Below are 21,209 nucleotides of genomic sequence, written 5' to 3' on the forward strand. Positions count from 1 at the left end.
CTCTGGAAAAAGAAGTGCTCTAGAAATCAGATAATTTTTTAACATACTTGATCATACATAGGATATTAATTACCTCTTTTTAAAATTTCTTCTTCAATTATAACTTTTTCATTCTTCAGTCAGATTTTCAAACCTTATAGCAACATATCAGTTGAAAAATAGCTTGCAGCTTATGTAAAATAATAAGAAAGCAGTATTTCTCTACATAGTAGCATTTTAGCTGATGTGACCCACCTCTGCCAATTTAAAGATATATTCTTTTTTTATTTAAAACCAATTAGCCACCATATAGTACATCATTAGTTGCAGATGTGGAGATCAGTAATGCATCATTTGCATAGATCACCCAGTGCTCATCACATCACGTGCCCTCCTTAAAGGCACAGTGAAATCAAAATAATTTTAATAGAAACATAGATGCAACTTTCAGATTCAGGCAGTCACTATCCCTAATGTCAGACATCTTTCTGCCCAAATTGAAATGAGTTTCTCACTTATTTACTGAGCCACAAATTGAAGAATGTAGATAAAATTCTGCTGAGGCCCCTGAGGATAAACATTTGAGAGCTAACGTCATAAGAAAAGCAGTGCTTGAGCTGGGGGTGCCTTCATTGGTGTCCCCTGGGTCGGAACTTGTCGCATACCGCTTCTAAGCATCTGAGCCCAAGTTTGCAGAGACCAAATAAAGAAGTCAGACTCTTACTTGATGGCCTGAATTGTGCCAGCAACCATGAGCTAACACGTCCTTTTACGCTGTTACCTACAAGCTTCTCTTCGGACTACTTCCATTGCTCTTCCATGGCTCTTAACTGGTGGGTACAATAATTAAAAGAAATATTCTGAATAGCATTTCCTTTTGTTTCTTGCCCCCTTATATAGATTATTAACACAGGGAAAGAGATACCTGAGTTCCTTTCATAGTTTCCTCCACTGATCATTTGCCTCCAATGTCAGTGTTTCTCTGCTAAAGAAAGAATAACATATATTTGATCTTCAAGCAGGGAAATTCTTCCCTAAGAGTAAGGAGAGTGTCACATTCATCATCTCTGTTTCCCTGACAACATCTGTGAAATGCCTATCTCAATAGATGTTTGCTAAGTTGAATGAAATTGCCCCATATTGCAGATGCTTTCATTTCTAGTAATTTCAGTAACTCACAGAGGATATATGAGTAGATGTAATTAAGCAGATCTAAGAAACAGAAGAAGCAAGCTCATGTGATATACACAATACCATAGTGAGAATTACAGAGAGTTTGGAGCAAAAAGCTTGCTTGCTAAAAAAAACTGAGAGTCTATTTTTCAGTTTTCTTGATCTGTAGGTTAAAGATAATTCATTGGCTGGAATATGAGAACATAAGCAAAGTGCTTAGCCCATTACTTAGCAATTCAAAAAATGCTGGAGCCCTTTGTAGAATTTGGGTTCATCATCTAATAAAGCCCACCATCACATTTCTGCTTATATATTACTTTAGTCTGTATGTCCCTTGATCTAATTCCACTTCAGTTAGGATACCCTTTTTTGGGAGGAAGCATCAGCAAGCCTTGCTAATTTCAAAGCCAATGACCAGTTACTCTTGTTCTAGGAGATAAGCTGTAACAATTTATAAGTAACTGGATGCACTTTTCTTTTTTTTAAATACAGCAACTTACTCCTCTTTTCATCCATTTCAGATAAAGGATGCATTATACTTTTGCAAGGCTGGGTTAAATTTTAAAACTGTCAGCAACCTGTTTCATTTTACTAATTTTTATCTTTAAAAGAAGACAGCACACTGAGGCTTTAAGCTGTATACATTTGTGTTTCATTGCTCTTTGAGACATCACAGTGTAGAAAGAGCTTTCTAGCTCACACAAATGTGACCACTAACCTTTCTTTAAGGGCTCATTTGTCAAATAACAGCACTCGAATCTAGTGAAACAATAGGGTTTTCACAACTTAGATCTTCATTTTCTAGATCAGGAGTTGGCAGACTGAGAAACTAAGTAATTTACAAACACACAGAGCCTTCGGGAGCTTTCCAGACCTTATTAGCACCTTCGGGGCTACGGTGTTACATTCCTTCAGTGCATAAGAGAAATATGGCCAACCCCTCCCTTCTGTCCTTGCTCACTTAACACGCCCATTACAGAAGCAAACAGCAAAGAAACCTTCTGTTAGCAAGTGGCATCCATAGTCTCAGGTCATCCAAACAAAAGGGAGGCCTCAGCCTCACCTGTTCCTCTCATTGACGTGAAACTGACCACCTCTCAGAGTAGGACGTGCAGTCCCGCATCTGAGCTTCAGGTCTGTAATTGTTACGCCAGCAGCACGAGATAAATAAGCCTGAAACCCTCATACGAGTCGGATGTCATAGCCCCCGGTCTCCTGAGGATCTGCTTTCCTGTTATTTTTCCATTCTTGCTGGGGCTCGGCAAAGAGAGAGCCTTCTGGTAACTGCCATGCGTGCAATACTACCTTTGTTGAATGAATGGAACAGCTGAATCGTCTCACCCTTAGAAGATGCTTAGGGGTGTTCAGATAGTTCTTTCCTCCAGCTAAAGGTTCCTTCTCTTTTACAGACGGCTAGCACCTTGGTTGTGGCTGACGCTAGAATTTCTGGAATCTACAGTTGCATGGCTTCCAATAAAATAGGGACTGTGGAAAGAAACATAAGCTTTTATGTCACAGGTAAGCTGTTTATCCTATACTCGCAAAGCCTGGAGACCTCACTGCCCTTTCATTATACCTGTTCTTAGTGTACTTAGAGCTTGAGATTTGTTTGTTTTTAAACAATCCTATAAAATTGTTCAACTTGGAGTAGCTTCATCCTTGTTCTCAGGAGTAGGATCCTACAACACCACTGGATCTCCTAATGAATTATTTCTCCGAGTTAACCTTTTAGAGTTCTGTGAGTTCTGGATCGTGTATTTAGGATCTTGTCATGTTCATTTTTGAACTCCTTTCAGTACCTGGCACAGGGTCAGGTACGCTGTGGTTGCTCAGTAATAATTAAGGACACCGCACCTGTGATAACATGTTTTTTTGTCTTTTAAACTGAGAAGCTCATTGTCTCACAACTTAAGTAATTTCTACTTTTGAGGAATGAGGCTCTCCTGTAGAAATCTGAAACTGAATTTGTTGTCCGTGATTAATGTGCTGGGTTTTGGTAGCATTTACAGATTTTTAGCCTTACATATGATGGTCTCTGCAAATCTCAAAACTTCCAAGGTACACAAATGGCACTCCCTATGTCCCTCCATGGGTACAGGAAGGAAGTAAGTAGCTCAAAGTATAAAAACAATTGCCTGGCTCTGCACTCCCCCAATTTTCTGAGGAAACCCGGGCAGTTTGCCAGCTTTCTGGAAACTTCGCGCTGCATGGGGCAGGCTGCAGCCATTGCCTTGAGTTCTCTAGAAAGAAATAGGTAGGTCTGGTTGCATGAGACACACAGGTTGTCAGATCACAGGGAGCCTTCCGGCCAGTTAGCCAATCCTCAGAGAAGCTGTGTCGTGGGAGATCTCCTGCGGTAGATTCTCACAGAATGTCAGAACTGGAAGACTTTAGAGGCTATTTAGCATTATAGCCCTCCTGCTTTGCAAGTGAGGAAATGGGGTTTCGGGGGTGGGCAGGGACACAGCAGAGCCACTCTAGACCAAGTCAGCCCCTGTCCCCTTACATCCGAGGAGCAGATGGGAAATCATCTTTGCATCCATTCCAAATGTGAGAAGTCCTTTATTTAGAGAAGGATTCAGATAGCCATTTCACACATACCGGTTCTCTAATCAATCTCTGATGATTTAGACTAATTAGGAACAAAAGTTTGTACTGTCCTTTGTATTTGCTTGCAAACAAGTTCCCATCCAAATCCATATGTATATATATGTATATATATATATGTATATATATGATTTAAAGTATAAAAGATTGAGCAACTCCTGTTCCGAACATTCAACAAGTTTATACAAGTTCCACGAGCACTAACTATTGAATAGAACAGCTCAGCTCTGTACAGAGCACATGAACAGATATCAATGAAGCCCTGCCTTTACAGGAAGACAGTTTTAGCACAAAAAAGAAGTGGTGTCTGTACCCTAATATCAAAAGGTGTATGCAGAAGTTATGTGGCAGATGCATTTACCAACGCTAAGCCAATGCTGTTCAGTAGAAATACAAGAGCCACATATATAATTTAAAATTTTCTAGTAAACCACATCTTTAAAAAATAAAAAGTAGAATGAATTTTATTTAACCCAGTATATCCCAAATACCATTTCAACATGCAATTGATATTTTTAAATGTCACAAAATTTTAAGATATTTAAAAAATATTTAATAAAAATATTAAACTTTTATTTTTTTAAAAAATTTTTTATTTATTTATGATAGTCACAGAGAGAGAGAGAGAGGCAGAGACACAGGCAGAGGGAGAAGCAGGCTCCATGCACCGGGAGCCCGACGTGGGATTCAATCCCGGGTCTCCAGGATCGCGCCCTGGGCCAAAGGCAGGCGCCAAACCGCTGTGCCACCCAGGGATCCCTAAACTTTTAAAATTTTAAATGAACTGAAATAAAATTAATTTAATAAAATTCAGCTCTTTTCGTACACTAGCCACATTTTAATGCTCAGTAGCCACACATAGCCAGTGCATTCTGTGTGTACAATGGAGCTATCATCCTCTGGGAAGGACAGGCTGAGATGGTCCGGGGGGGGGGGGGGGGCATGAGATTTGAACAGGTAGAAAGAAGACAGGCTTGCCTTGGCATTTTCAGAGCCAAGGGAAGAGTACCAATGGAGAGCCATAAACCATACATGTAACCATATAACAAGTTCTCAATGAAGCAAACGAGCCATTATGTTTCAGCTCCTTGCAGACAAATATGCATGATCTCCATGATACATACCTTGCGGGAGAGGTGAGATGCAAATTTAGAATTCTGGGCCTACTCACAGCCCCACAACAGAACAGGCAATGCTTGGAGGTATAGAAGGAACTGCCCCCCCCCCCCCCCCACCACCCCCCGCCCCATCTTCTCTTTCTATTCCTGGCTCTTTCCAAATACTGTACCTGCGTGTATGGTCTCCACAGCCCACACATCCAAGCACTGTCCACACCGCTGACTAACACTCTTCCCTGGGATTTAGAAATGTGCACACCAATGAGCAATTGGACCTCAAGAGGACAAACTTAGGGAAGAGATCTTTGACAGTCAGGAAGCAGACTTGGGATCATCTTTATAAGGAATTCTGGGATCCCAAGGATTGGAAGCCAGATATGGAAGTGGGGGTGGTATGCTTCCTTGACCCCACAGACTATACTATGAGGAGGGGGACAGCCAGAATAGAGCCATCTAAAGGCCCAGGACAGGGATCCCTCTTGCCTGGGTCTGAAAGCAGTACCGGAAGAAGAGGTACCAAGAGTGGAGGGGAATGTTGTGCTCATTTCCTTCTTCAGAGTCCCCAAGAAAGATTAATTGATGCTCGGCCTTAATTGCAGCTCCAATACCTAGCCTATCCCACGGAGCTTTGCATTGGCTGCATGTCTGTCTGTGTGGGGTGGTATTACTGACAAAGCTAATCACCTGTTAAATGCAGAGATTCCCTCCTACCTCTTACCACATTATACAATTTATTACCGTGGAATGGTTGAAATCTTTTCTAGATCTCAAGGCTTGTCCATAGAAGGGAGCTATGAGAATTCAATCCAGGCATGCAAACTTGAGGCTTACAATGCTTTTCCTCTAGAAACTCAAGAGCTTTAATCTTAGACTGAAATGGAATATCATTGCTCTGAATTCTTTCCCACCAATCCTGAAAAGTTCTAGTTTTGGTAATCATAGATTAATCTGCTTATATTTATTGACTACCTTTTTCTCACTGGAGATAAAACTAGATACTCTCAGGAATGTTGGTCCTTTACACATATATTTTCTGAAAAATGAACATATGTTTACTCCATGTTTATGCTTGACCTAATGCAAGGACTGCTTTAAGAGATCTAAAATTAAACTGTTCTAAATCAAAAGATCTGGATTTGGATCCTTCTTGATCCACTTCATGCATGTTGCCCCTTCCTTAAAATCTAATAACAACTCACACAGTTGCCTTCCCAACAGCACCAAATGAAAACAAATTCTCTGTGGCCTTTAGAATTCTCTACTGCTTCTACTCTAAACTTTGCCATTCACTTGTACATAGTATCTACTTGAAACAAGCAAAACTTTCTAGTAAATGTACCTCTTAAAGAATGTTATTTCTGTTCTTCAGTAGGAAGCCTTCTTTATTACCACCTGACAAGCAGGCACCTCTCAGCCTGTTAATTTCTGTGCTTGTCTGTTTCATGAACTTAATTCACTGTTTGCTCCAAGTCAGAATGTATCCCCCACAAATATGCATCTGTGTAGATTCCTCCTTGCACCTAACCCTAAGTGGAATGTCTCTTCTAAGCAAAGATCAATTCTTCTCCACCATACCTCATAAGATGCCACGGATGTGATATGTGTTAAGGTGGGTGAGTGTCGGTTGGTGTCAATGAGGATTGTGATAAATCTGCAACAGATACTTAAGTGTGGGAAGGATTCTTGCTTTTACTTTGTGAGAAGGCAAGTCCTTGGGTCTGTTTTTGTACTCAGCCAAAAAAAAAAAAAAAGAAAAGAAAAGAAAAGAAAAATCCACATGAATTAAAAGGAAAAATCCCTCTGGATTCATTAACTAGTGTTAGGACATTTTATTTATCATCTTCTGTGGCTCAAAAGGGAAAACCAAAGGAGTTATTCTGAGAAAGAGACAATCATTTCTAAGGGGCTGTCTGGTAACATGAACCAAATTAACTTCACTAATAGTGTCCTCATATGAGCAGACCTCAAAACCTAGTTGGTTCTTTTCTTTTCCTATGCGTGTGTTTTTGCGGTTTGCTGGCACTCCGCATGACCATGGGTGTGTTAGCAATTACTGAGGGCGAAACAGGAACAGCACTGCCTTATCTCCCTGGTTTCCCAGTGTCACTAAATGCATTTTATTTTGAGATTCCTGGTGGTGCTTGGCAAAGATAAACAAAATCTTCCATCAGGAAACCTGTGAGCTATTTCCACAGGAAGTTTCAAATCACTAAAGTAAATAGAAACTCTACATGATCTCAATGGTGTTACTTGGGCTCGCTTGGGTTCTAACCACCAGGACGGGACCTCATAAATGGAGAGCCTGTGTATGGTCTTGAGACATGATCTAACTGTGGCCAGTGCCCAGTACTTCTGGTATCTGTGTAAAAGTTGACGGCTGATGTTTTACTCCTCGGGCTTGGAAGATGTCCCAAGTATAAAAAGATGCTGAATTAGAGGGGCTATTTCTGACACCTCATTGTTATGTTAAAAATGAGTGTCAGCTGCTTCTGCATCTTCTGGCACATTCTTAGATACTCATTTTAAAAGCAGGAAAACCTCTGCTGGTCTCCTCTCTCTCCAACCACTGACAGCTTCATAAGCCACTGCTACCCCCTGCTCCCAGGTTTCAAATGAATACTTTGGCATTTCTTCAGACGTGACACTTTATAATAAAGCCAAAGCCCAGAAAAATCAGAAAAACAAGCAAAGTCAGATTTAGGAAAGAGTTGATATGATATCTAATTTTGGACTATTGTCCCCTTAAGGTTTAAAGGTTTCTTTATAGCTTTGTGTGCAACGGATAATAATAATAATAATAATAGCAGAACATAGTGCTTTTCATCTTCAAAGTACTTTGTAAAATGTTGGCCCAAATTCTTTGCTCAAATACAGATACGCCACTAAGTAACAAGCAATGGGAGGGTTTTGGGAGCAGGTCAATTCAGGGCCAGTAACCAATGATTTTTTTTTTTTTTTTAATCCTCTGGGGATATGGTCCAGAATGAGACTAGGGAACTCTGAGCACAAAACCTAAGTGACAGTCCAGGGTGGGAAGGCTGAGGAGAGGAGCTCCTGAGGTGTTGCTGGAGTTGGACATGAAGGCTATAGCTGGGGACTGACACAAGAGAAACAGCTTTTAATGGCCCACTTTCCGAAAACTATGTTTTACTATGTTTTTGAGAGTAAATTTCATTTTTTAAAATTATCCTCCCCCTCCCCCATTGTCCCCTGGCTTTGGACTCAAGCAACTCTTCCAGATTAGTTGGCTGCATTTTGTTCTTTTTATATCCGGGTAGAACGATCACCATGAAAGGAGCCCTGCGCAAATGACATAACTCTTGGTCTGCCCACTGTGCCAGCCAAGAGCAGGCAACACGATGGCACAGCAGTAGGAGGGGGATACTATGCATTCAGTTGTTGGAAACTGGAGAAATCAGCTATTTTGTGGTTTTGTTTTGTTTTGTTTTTTAACTGGAAAAGTTTAGGATTACAGTGGTACTGGCTGGCATGATTGAAGTCCTCTACCATGTACCCGAGACTTCCTCTTCTCACCTGGTCACAACTTATTTTGGTTAGTTTCACCATAACACCGCCCTGGGTTCTAAGTACAAAGAGGACTTCCCTGTTCTGCTCACTCGCTATGCACTAAAGAAATGAGGGGCACCTGGGTGGTTCAGTGGTTGAGCATCTGCCTTTGGCTCGTGATCCCAGGGCCCTGGGATCAAGTCCCACATCAGGCTCCCCGAGGGGAGCCTGCTTCTCCCTCTGCCTGCGTCTCTGCCTCTCTCTGTGTGTCTCTCATGAATAAATAAAGTCTCTAAAAAAAGAAGAAATGGGAAATGTGGTTATCACCCCAAGATGTAAAACAAACTCCACTTTGAAATGCGATTTGGGGAAGACAGAGATGATGTTACCATTGTACTAACCAGCCTGTTTTGCACTTCCTGCCTCACTTCTGATGACACAAACTTGGTTCTGACCTGGGTTTGATCAGTTCCTTGAGAATGAAGATATAAACACTCATCCTTTTAATGCTGACGCTGAGAGAATTTGTGTCGGGACCATTCTTAAGATCTATGACAATCTCCTGACGAGATAATTGATTTTTCTATGAACTGAATTCTTTATTTTTTTTATAGATGTGCCAAATGGATTTCACATTAACTTGGAAAAAATGCCTACGGAGGGTGAGGACCTGAAACTGTCTTGCACAGTTAACAAGTTCTTATACAGAGACATTACTTGGATTTTGCTGCGGACAGTTAAAAACCGAACAATGCACCACAGCATCAGCAAGCAAAAAATGGCCACCACTAAAGAGTACTCCATCACCCTCAATGTCACCATCAAGAATGTTTCCCTGGAAGACTCAGGCACCTATGCCTGCAGAGCCAGGAACATATACACAGGGGAAGAAATCCTTCAGAAGAAAGAAGTTACAATTAGAGGTGAGCACTGCAACAAAAAGGCTGTTTTCTCTCGGATCTCCAAATTTAAAAGCACAAGGAATGATTGTACCACACAAAATAATGTAAAACATTAAAGGACTCATTAAAAAGTAACAGTTGTCTCATATCATCTTGATTTATTGTCACTGTTGCTAAACTTTCCGGCTCAGAGGAGATGCTCCTCCCAAAATGAGTTTGGAGATGATAGAAGTGATAATGAGCTCCCAAGGTCCCAGCCCTGGGCTCCCCACTCAGGCTGAGGGCTCTGTTCTCTGGGGCCGACTTGGTGCACGTTTGGATTTGGAGGATCCCCGCAGTGCATTCTCTGTGTTTTTTTTTTGTTTTTTTGTTTTTGTTTTTGTTTTTTCCTCTTTGCTGTCTTCTCCTGCCTGATAAACAACAACTTGGGACTGATCCTTTCCTCCCACTTTGATGCCAACCTCTTTATATGTTTCAGTTTCGAAGCTGCGCAAACTGAATAATTGAAACAAATGCTGGTTTCTGCCAAAGATGGACATGAATAAGTTAATTTTCCAGCTCAGAATGAGTACAGTTGCATTTGAGACTGTTGGACCTCTGCCCGGTTTTGTTTTGTACCATTTCATCTGCTCTCGAGTTGTAAATAGCACCTGGATAGCAAGTTATAATGCTTATTTATTTGAAAATGCTTTTTTTTTTTTTTTTTTACATTAAGCACATTAATCTTAAACTGGAGCTTCTAAGATGGGCCCCAGGAGTGCAAGATGTCGGTGTAATTTAGAGGTATTAAAGCTTTATCACAGTATGAATTCAGATTGCCCACCGGGTCCAGCCCACGTCCTGTGTCTGTCTGGGTAGCTAGCTGACTAGTCGGTGCAGGGCTTTCCCCTCACTGCCTCTGAGTGGACTAGTCAGCTCCCAACTGCATCTGAAAAAAATGGGCATCGTGCCTTCGTCTTACATAGATTCATCCCCTGGTGATTCTTTTAAAGAACTCTCTCCTTTTGAATTGATGGCATTCAAAGATGTACCACAATGAGTTTATCAAGGCAACCAAGGCTATTGTGACCAAAAGGTTGAATGCATTCTTCTAAATGTAAATCTGAGAGCTGTCCATTAAAAAAAAGGAAAAAAGTCCACTTTCCCCATATGCAAATATTAATGGGATTTTTATGGGGATTAAAAATGGCAAAACTACAGAAGCAGAATTCAGAGCCGTTTAAAAATACACACCATTTTTCAATCGGGAGAGATTGTAATCTCCTTTTTTAAGCTTGCATTTGAGGGGAAAGTGACTTTTTCACCAATTTAATATGCATTGTTCTGTTGTTTTTATTTATGATTGATCATTGTATGTGCCTTGCGTGAACTATTGGAAAACAAGCTACAATGACCAAAATAGCCATGGCTGAGAACACAGTGGCTGGGCAGTTCAATAGAAGGTGACAATATGACAACTTTTCAGGCTTGGGAACTCACCAGACTGTTTCCTCCTTTAGGTAACAGACTCTGTCCCACGGCTAAACTTGTCTTTCACGTGGGAATTGCTTTTGTCAAGTGTGAAAGAGTAAACAATAGCATTTCCCCAGAATGCCAGTTTTATGGAGTCCCAAATGCTCTGAAAACAATTAGCAACCTGGAAGTTGTCAGCCCAGAGGAAAGAATAATCAATTGTATCTTGAAATTTTACCTATGGCTCTTTTGCCTGGCGTCTTTGTTCATTCTAAGTCAGCATGTTCCTTCAGGAAACAATGCCTTAGTGCCACGGATCGTGGGGACTCCATTTTTCCTAAAGCTGAAAAAGCAAATGGGAGGCTTCTGGAAAAATGGCGAAGCAGACATGTAGAAATGACCATTTCCTTCCCTTCAAAACTGCGATTGCAATTTTTGCGGGGAGGGGAAGGGTGTTCGTATTTACAGGAGAGGATCTTAAGTACTTCCAAGGGATGACTTTAAGAATTCCACAGGGTAATTAGTTGTTCACTGTGTAATTCATCCTTCCAGAGTTTCAAAAAGGAAAATCAATTGAGTGGGTTCTATTTTGTATTGGTTGCTCTTTGGGGCAGGCAGGAAGGGAGGGATAATGGGTAAAAGAGAGAGAAAGAAGAGTCTAAAACAGAGAATGATTGAGTTGGGGTAGAGGGCATGAGGCTGGTTCCTCAATCCCCTGTCCAAGTGGAGAGACTATATGTTTATGAGACCTGGTGGATCTTTGGGGCCATAACATCAAAAGCTAAAAGAAGAACCTGGTGAGGAGCTATCTTTGGCTACTGATAACCAGCAGAAATATTCTGTTAATTCTGATTTTCTCCATTTGAAGGGATCAGCTCCACTTTGTCAAGTTTTGGAAAGCAGCTCCCTATTTCCACCAAATAATTTAGGGTTAATAATAAGGGTTCAATGTACCTTTCTTACCTAAAATGTCAAAACAGATTATAAAGTATACAGGGGAACTGATAAAATGATTCATTGGTTGATTGGTCACTTAGACACCAGTCAAAAATGAGATTGTTCACGTAGGAGAACATGTTTTTCAGAAATGGGTACAAGGAAAAATAGTATACTGTATGTTTCAGACATGTTTATATGAACTTTGTATTTAATTGAGAGTCCAATGTTTATTCTGCAGCCTTTTTGCTGCTTCTCTTGTCTGAAGTTTGTCTAGTGCAGATAGGGCCTTTGGGAGTTCTCATGACATTTCTGTTAAACTGTTCTCTTTCATGTAAGTGTTTTCCAGTACACCTGTCACGGAAGCCAAATGCTGTCTTTGTCGATGATGCTATAGTTTGTAGCTATGAAAATAATTTGGGTGTTGTAGGTCCTATATTCAGACTTCCTTTTTATAATAAAGCCTCTGGGCAATGATAGATTATTTTATTATATTTAGTGCATGGGAAATAGTCAATGAGGTAGCGGAAGCTATTCAAATATAACTTCGTGAACTGTGACATAAATGAGATGTCAAATTTGGCTTGCCACTGTAATAGACACTAAGTAGTAATACGACACTGTTCTTCATTATCTTGTCATGTTTCACTAATACGTTTGGAACCTTTGCTGTGTAAAAATGTCAAAATTGTAACAATCAAGTGTGTAAAAGTTATCAGCATTGAAGATTTTGATACCTGGCCGCATTTGCAATTAGGAAAACCCATTTGGCAGATTGCACGGAATGCAAACACAGAAATACTGAAACGGTTCTGCCTGGGGAAGCATAATAGACTAGAAAGATCCAGAGAAGGCAAAAGGGCCGTTGCGATCATTCATTCCAAACTATGAAGAGTGTCTAAATCAGGGCTCTCCTTTCAATGCTCTTTTCAGCCTTCGGATTTCATTTTGTATAAAGTGAGGAAAGACTAGTGATAAGCTTTGGGAATCAGAATTTAATGAGAAAGCTGTTCCTTGGAACAGACAGTAACCCTGCCATGTTATTATGCCCTGTCAACATGCTGTCAAAGTTGTATGATAATATACTTTTTAAGCTGAGATTTCTAAATTGCTTTAATGAACGCTAATCCTGAGAGTTTCCCTGCAGGAATAAAATGAGAGAGGTTTGGGGACTCGTCAGAACTCTGCAGGGACATGAAGCCAAAGCCACTGCAGTGTGTCACCTCTTAGAGCATTGTAATCACGCCTAAGCTGCTTTCACACTGTTAGTACAATCAGATGAGGAAATCCAAAATGGTCAGAGAAAGCTCAGATTGTATAATTGAAGCCAGTGGCGCAGAATATGTAAGTCACGCCAAAAACTCTTTTGATTTCTGTTTCAGGGTTTGCTACAAGAGGGGGTGCAGAGGATGACTCAGGAGGGTGGGAAGGACATTAGGAGTTGTCTTTATTCTTTTACCTTTGGAAGCTTGAGCTGCCAATCCAGCACTCGCCTAACTAGAATGTATACCCATCAGCAGGACTACTTCATTAAATAGAGACACTGTACTCATTGGGGCCTCGGGGGTACTGCTGTTCCAATGTGGGATTTTAATGTTGTAATGTATTGCATCCTAATGTATTAAATTCATTTTGTTGTACTATATTGGTTGGCATTTTATTAAAATAAATTGTATTGTATCATATTTGTATGTTTTAAGAGAAAATAATATAAAATACAACATTTGTACTATTATATAGTGCAAAAACTACAAACCTATGCCTCTGCCTCTTGAATTAATCCTATGGTTGCTTGCGCTGGGGAAGGGATGGAGGAAGGAAATAATCAATAAAGCTTTCAAAGTTCAAGAAATGCTCCTGTTTGGTCTGCTGCCTCACATTTTAGGTTACTGATAGCTGAGTCACACAGACATGCCCTCACAAACAACACGTCAATAAAATCACATACAAAGTTACATTAACGCATCACTATAATACTATATCTTTATGTAGAAATCCATTTTAAGCCTATATCCCAAATCGCGGTGTTTCCTTTTTCGTTCCTCGAATAGTATGCAAAACCCTTAGGTTTCTGAAAAGCTTCTCTCACAGAAAGGAAGAAACCTAGTGGGCCAGGCAAAAACCTTGATACTGAATACTATAGAATTTTGTTCTCGATTTTACTCTGTGTTCTAATAAACTTCAATTTGTTAGGACTTAATAAAGATGAAGCAGGTTATGCAGAGAAGAAAAATTTCAGGAACAAAATATGAATGAAACCTTACAGTTGAGCTTTGCTGTTCATCTATGTAAAGTGTTGATGTGCATATATAACAAAAGGCTACAACCAACCAGTAATAACAATCCCCTTTCTTTATTCACTAGATCAGGAAGCCCCACACCTGCTGCGAAACCTCAGTGATCACACGGTGGCCATCAGCAGCTCGACCACATTAGACTGTCCTGCTACTGGTGTCCCAGAGCCCGAGATAACCTGGTTTAAAAACAACCACAAAATACAGCAAGAACCCGGTAAGAGATTTTGTTTTCCTTGGATTCACTCTCATTCTCATCATCCTCTTCTTCCCGTAACATTTCTCTCCCTTCCTCTCCATGCATCTAGAACCACTTGCCAGTAGAGCTCTGGTTCATGCTCCTATCAACTTTCAATGAGGACTGTTTGGGCCCATTCTTAACGCACACCATATTCCTAACCATGTAGAAAGATCCGTACGGAATCTGCTGTAAATGGTGCATTCATAAAGAAATGGTAAGAGTCCTTTAGAAAATGTGTCAGTTCAGCCTGACAGCAGGGAAAGTGAGGTGCTGGCTCCTTGGCTTGAGGTGCAGCAGAGCTTTGAACATCTGGTATATACGAAGTTCAGAGTAGTTTTATCATCTTTTTAATACTTCTTATCAATTTTAATAATTTGCTAAAAAGCAGAATATTTTAAATGATAGAATACTGGTAAAAAAAATCGCAACTAATGATCACATGTTAATTTTCTTTCAATAAAATATATGTTTAAGAACAACTCAACATAAATCCAGTAGGTATCAACACTGTCTGTTGCCTGCCTCATAATTTTGTCATTAAGATGAAAATGAACTGATTTATAATTTTGCTTAATAATTCCATTTATATGAAAAATAAAATTGCCATTTATTTGCAATAATCCAACCACCTAAATCAAATAACTGACACTACAGAAAGGTCCTTGAATGTGAGACCTCTACACACAGCAAAATCTCCATTTGAGTTTGATGCCCAGAAAGGGGTTGTAGTATAAGATCTCCAATTTTAAGGTATGTTAAAAACGCCTTACACTAAGCTGGTCCCATTTACATCATTTTTCTCCATAGAGCAGTGCCTCCTCTTGTATTGACGTCATTCACTTCATCATCCAAACCAGAAACTGATGAGCTCCCCTACGTCCTTCTCTAATCTATCACCAGGCTGAGCAGGTTATGTCTAATAAATACGAAATCTTTCTCAAGGTCATCCTTACCTCTGCTCTCCTGTTGTCATTCTCTGGGTTCCAGTGCTCATTATCTGTCTCCTGATCATCTCCTGACTGATCTCTCCACCTCAGTTTTCTCTCTTGGAATCTTCTTTTCCATACAACTAGATGAAATGCAGCTGTGAACATGTCACTTCCCTATTTCAAGTCTTCTACTCGCTCTGCATCCCAGGACAAAGTTCCAGCATCTGCCAGAGAAGGCCCTCAACAACTGGCCCTCCCTAACTTCTCCAACTCCATGCTTGCCCTCCCCTGCCTTGAACCTTATACTCTAACAATTGCCAACTCTTGTAGATTGCTACACATGGTATGCTGCTTCGACCCCCTCTGCTGCTTCTGTTCTTGTGTCCCCTCTGCCTGGAGTACCTTCCCATCATCTAATGCCTACCTGTACTTTAAGGCCCAGATTGGGTTCTGTTCTTCCTCCAGAAAGCCTTAGTCGACCCCTGCAAAGAGGGGGCAGATCCTCCAGGGGTCTTTATTATTTATAAATGTTTCTATCCTCTCCTACTGAGTTGTTTTATAATCATGAGTTCATCTGTGTATTGTGCATATTTCCACTGCTCTCTTACTGCCCTGTATCATCAGTTCATGTGTATGTTTTCTTACATGTTTATTATATCAGCCTCCTCCTGAGGACAGACAGTATATCTTTATCTTATTTGTATCTTGTTTCTCCTTTTATCCTCAGAACCTGACAGTGCTTGGCAATCAATAAATGTATCGTGAATGAATGAATGAATGAATGAATGAGAGTTTTTCAGAAAGTCTTATTCTGTCCTTAGCAAGTTTGCTTGGTAGTACCGATGCCTGGACTTAGGGGTGGCTGGGGAGGCTATATCATAGAATTTTTAAAGCTAAAGGGATCTTTGGAATATCTTTATTGTAGGGTAGAAAATTTCGGCCTGATGGGTAAAGTGATTAGCCCAAGATGACACACTATTAAGATAGGTAGTTTCATGGAAAATTAATCTCTTGAGGTTTTCGACCAAAACAAAAAGATAAATGAATACATGAATAAATAGTTTGTGAAACAATACCTGTAATATCCTCCTTTTAGAGATTCAGAGTTCACACTACTGTCTTAAAGGCTCCAAGAAGTCCTATATTAAAGAAATCAGGTAAATTGCTTTCAAGTATTCCCCCAAATAACTTGATCACAAAATACATTTTACAAAACAATAATGTAAGATGTTGGTTTCTTTGAAAGAAAGAAATAAAAAGAAAGCAAGAAATTTGGCATGTGTTCGGTTTTTATACTTTGGATGTGGGTTAAATAATTAGAGTTGAACCAATTTCAAAAGCTTGTGACCATTCTGGGACTGGAGGGTAGACAAGGCAAGAGGGTATGCCAAGGCTGTTACTGCACTGCAAATGGAAAAAGATTATTAGGTGTGCGGGAGGGATTGAATCCTAGCATTACCCTCATGGGTCAGGGAATTTGGGCAACTCACTTATCCTTCTTCTCTGAGCCCCTGTTTCTTTATTTATAAAATTGGGAGAATACTGACCACACAAGGATGTGTTAAGTTTTATAGGAGTTAATATCACCAAGCTTGCCTGTAGTTATGGCTGAGTAAATGTGACCTTCTGACCCACCTCATTTATATAGAAATCGGCCAATGAGTTGTCAGAATTTGTTGAAAGGTGTCAGAAGGGTCAATTAATAACTCAGCTAAAATGTCAAACAATTCTAAATCTACCAAAACTATCTTTCTCCTAGCTTTCTTTGATCTTCAGAGGGCCAAGAGAAGAATATCTAAAAAAAGCCTTAGATAAATTCTTACATAAAGTCTTTTATAAATGTCATTCTACTATGCTACTCTTGGCATTTATGGAGTTTAACTGTACTAAGTCATCCATTTTCTCTCCCTGTATCCACTCCTTAAAACTGCTATAGCCTTTTGGAAAGGAATTTCTTAATTTTCTGGAGATAATCTCTAATATGCATACAGTATTTATGAAGTTTCATATATAAGATTTCCAATTTAAGGCAACAAATTCAGCAGCCAATGCAATAGGCTCTATGACTATATGACTATGACCTTGTGTTTGTGCATGTAGACATCTTCAAAAATACCAACTCTTATTATTTTTTATAAACCTAGGAGTAAAGATTATAGGTAACCAAAGTGACAATCCTTGACTCACTGGTTACTCCAAAGCTGAACTGGGAAAACTTCAAAAGCACAGCCTGGAAAAGACTGAAAACTAGTCCATTTTATACTAAGCCTTTGGAAAGCCATACTGAGAATAAATTTTAAATAAAGCCTAAATAATTAATAATTAAATATATTTAATGAGATATTTAATATTTACAAATACAAAAGATATGAATTGTATTTAATGAAATATATAATTATAAACATAAAACATTTACACATATAAAATATATCAGGTAAATAAATAATGTTTAAAATTAATTAACTATTTGAAATTTAAAAATCTAGAAAATAAACTGCATGTCCCTTAAAGACGTGTGACACATGGCAACTCAAAAAAAAAAACAAAACAAAACATATACTGAGAGGATTGTAGTGACCTTGGGTCTGGGATACAATCTGGGCCATCATCCTTACCATTTGTTAAATGACAACTTACCCTATTCCAAAGAAAATAGGAGACAGGAAACAGGGCACACGTGAGAGCTCGTGCTCAGGACAACAGGCCATAAAATGCCTGCTGAAAAGTCTTTACGGGAGAGCTTTTCTCCTCCTTCCTCATTTCCTTTCAGGAAACCCTTCAGTGAGGCACAGCTATTCTAGAGAAGAAATGCAGTTTTAAGAAAGCCTTATGAAAGCTGAGTAGTGCTTTCTTGGGTCAAAGGGCATCCACAGGAACAAAAGGGGAGCTAAGCATGCAGGCACAGGGAAGCATATGCACAGAGGACTGGAGGCAGCCTCCACCAGGGCACCCCCTGCAGACCATGTGGTCCACTGCACTCAAGGTGGGCCCTCCTGGCCACACACCTGCAGGCTTGGAGTGAGGGGTTGGGGCTTCGTCAGTACTCCACCCTGCCCCATGGATTGCCATTTCCTCCCAGCATCCCCGGACTATCTTTACTTCCCTGCCAGGGGGCCCCAGAGCCCACCTCCACTAGGGATCCTCCTTTCACTTTCCAGTACATGGTGACTGTTCCCTTCCTTTGTGTCTGGTTTACTTACAATTCATGTCATAAAATGTGTCACTTACTCCCTTGTTTTGTGTGTGCTTGTTTTTAAAACCTTTGAAGATAGATATAATGTCTTAGTAGGCCTTCTCTATTAAAAATAATAAAAATGTATTGAGTAGTCACCAGGAACCAAGGCACTGTGGTGCGATTTACAAATATCTCATTTACTTCTCACCACTGTCATCAGAAGTAGGTACCGTTGTTAGACGGCATTTTGCAAGTCTCACCTAACTTAGCTGACTAGGTGCCTGGTCCTGTTCTAAGCACGTCCCTTGCTCATCATAACAATCCTATGAGGTTTGCTAAATTATGATTCCTGTTTTACAAAGGAAGGAATGAGGAAACGTAGGCACAGGAGAAATAATGGACTAGGTCATAGAGCCTGTGCCTTGTTGTCCAGGGCTGGGACCAGAGGGTGACTCTGGAGCCCACACTCTGTGTACCCAGCCTCGGGCTGACCACTGATGCACATTGCTCCCAAGAAAACATAAGCATCACTTAAAAAAAATAGGCTCCATGTCCAGTGTGGAGCCCAGTGTGGGGCCTGAGCTCAGGACCGTGAGATCAAGAGGTGAGCTAAGATCAAGACTGAGCCACCCAGGTGCCCCCTAAGCTTTTAAATGACCTCATGGGCATTAACAAGCATATTTTTATTTTTTTTATTTTTATTTTTTTATTTTTTTTAATTTATGATAGTCACACAGAGAGAGAAAGAGAGAGGCAGAGACACAGGCAGAGGGAGAAGCAGGCTCCATGCACTGGGAGCCCGACGTGGGATTCGATCCCAGGTCTCCAGGATCGCGCCCTGGGCCAAAGGCAGGCGCTAAACCGCTGTGCCACCCAGGGATCCCAACAAGCATATTTTTAAAACAATATTTTCTCAGTTCTAACCCTTAAAGCTTAAGCTTCCCAAAGACTATATAGTTTGTTTTTTAAATGTTAAAAAGTTAAAGCATATTAAAAATATTTAAAGCATTTTTTTAAAGCAAGCATGCCCATGGGGGCCTGGGGTGAGTGGAGCATGGGACTCAGTCTCCAGGTCATGGGGTTCCAGCCCCATCTTGGGTACAGAGATTACTTACAAATAAAATCTCAAAATAAATAAAAGCAGACATGCCCTATATGAAGATAAAAATAATTTCAAACCCAAATCTAGTTACTTTTAAGTTTTAAAAGGTCCAGAATTTATTCCATAGCAGTCCAACACTCTTTTACTCATTCAACAGACATTTATAAGGCAGTACTCTGTGACTGGTGCTGTGTAGGCTCTGCTAATACAGCAGTGAATGTGAAAATTAAGATCTGGATAACAAAATATCTAAAGTAGTTAGTCTGTATGGGCGTTTAAATGAACACAACCTCTTTAAGCCACAACCAGAGGTGTCCTAACTTATTCATTATCATCATGCCAGTTGGGCACCAGAGTTAATGAGTCTAAAAATGGAATACAGTGAATTAATATATGGGACAAGTAGAAAATATGTCTCTACCACAGTTAAGATATCTTGAATACATCAGTTAATTGAAAAAATACATCCTCTGTGCTTCAATTTTCCTACTTTCATGCTACACATACAAGAGATTCTCAATTATTCATCATTCATGGAATATGCAGAATGGATGAGAAATAAAGAGGAAATAAGAGAAAACATGCCAGAAGCAATAAAGGCAAGAGAGCTTCCAAATTAGAACTGAGGAAAGAAGCCACTCTGAACTATTAGGAAGGGCTGATAGGGTGCAGAGTATTGAAGAGAAAGGTGGTCTGAGACTCATTTACTTTGAAGAGACAGGTGAACAGAGACTTGAACAGCTAAAGCAAGTAGAATCTTAAGGACCAGAGAGGAAAGAAAAATGTCAGAGGGAAGGACCAATAGCAGGTTGGAGATGAAGTCTATTGGCCAGTGGCTGCTTTGAGTATGGCTTGATTCTGAGGGGTATTCAGACAGCAAGCTCCTCTAAGAAACATCCATTTCCTTTGGGTTAAAAATATTAAGGGTTTGTACCCAGACTTGGAGCAATGTTATGAAGTCACCTTGGAGAACAGATGACCTCCTGGGTGTCTTCACTACTTCTTCAGTCACCGGCCCAAGGGACCGGCAGTTCTTCCAGAATGATCAGAAAGTCACTTTTCTACCTTACACTCTTCCCAGATTCTTCACTGAGGCCCTAAAAATGTTCAAAGCTGTAAAGAGCTGAGCAAGCACTGCAGATAGGGCTGTCGGCACAGGCTTGATGACACTCTAAGGACACCAGATAAGTGTCCGAGGTGGATACAGAAAGCCTATCTAGCTTGCTTTTACTTTGATCCAATCACAAACCACCATTGTGCAGAGTAAATGGGGTTTCTGAAAAAGTCATTAAAACGCCGGAAAAAGTAACAAACTTCCCTCTGGAAATAAATTTAAGAGAATAGAAAACAATGCTGCTCTGAGCTGTTTCTAGTAAAGCCTGCCTAAACCCAGAAACCATCAGCAAACGATTGCTTAAATGAAATTTCTGTGGCAGCGAACCATTTCAGAATATTTTAAGATAAGAGCATTACAACAGGAACAGCAAAGAGTTTAGAAAGAATAAATTCTTTCTTAAATAGCTTGAGGTTGGAGCAGGAGAGATCACTCTGACCCGCTGATTAATATTGCTTCCTAAATTGGATCTTGGTCACTAAGACTATTTATCTAGTGACCTGAAAGGGACAGCTTTCCTGTCACCACTGGATCACTGACACCAAATACCTATGCGAATGAGTGCATATCCAAATCAATGTGACTGGTTGTCCTCATACCTGGGGGGTACAGATTCATGTCTGAAGTATAAAGTGGTTTCCATAGATCTAGGAAAGACCTGAAGGAATAGAGGAGAGAAA

General features: G+C 40.2%; 1 protein-coding gene across 8 annotated transcripts in view; it reads left to right on the forward strand.

Annotated features, from left to right (window-relative positions):
• The window catches only part of FLT1 (fms related receptor tyrosine kinase 1), a 178,791-nt gene that overhangs the window by 89,194 nt on the left and 68,388 nt on the right, over positions 1–21,209 (forward strand). For 6 of the 8 annotated variants that reach the window (XM_077868262.1, XM_077868260.1, XM_077868261.1 and 3 more), the window contains 3 exons: positions 2,562–2,670; positions 8,999–9,307; positions 14,039–14,185. In XM_077868262.1, the coding sequence (XP_077724388.1) occupies positions 2,562–2,670; positions 8,999–9,307; positions 14,039–14,185 (565 nt within the window). Of the gene's footprint in view, positions 1–2,561; positions 2,671–8,998; positions 9,308–9,764; positions 13,430–14,038; positions 14,186–14,276; positions 14,471–21,209 lie in introns of those variants that run through there. The other 2 variants (XM_077868266.1, XM_077868267.1) reach the window with 2 other exon arrangements.

The sequence above is a fragment of the Canis aureus genome, chromosome 24 (assembly GCF_053574225.1).
Source record: "Canis aureus isolate CA01 chromosome 24, VMU_Caureus_v.1.0, whole genome shotgun sequence".
Taxonomy (NCBI): domain Eukaryota; kingdom Metazoa; phylum Chordata; class Mammalia; order Carnivora; family Canidae; genus Canis; species Canis aureus.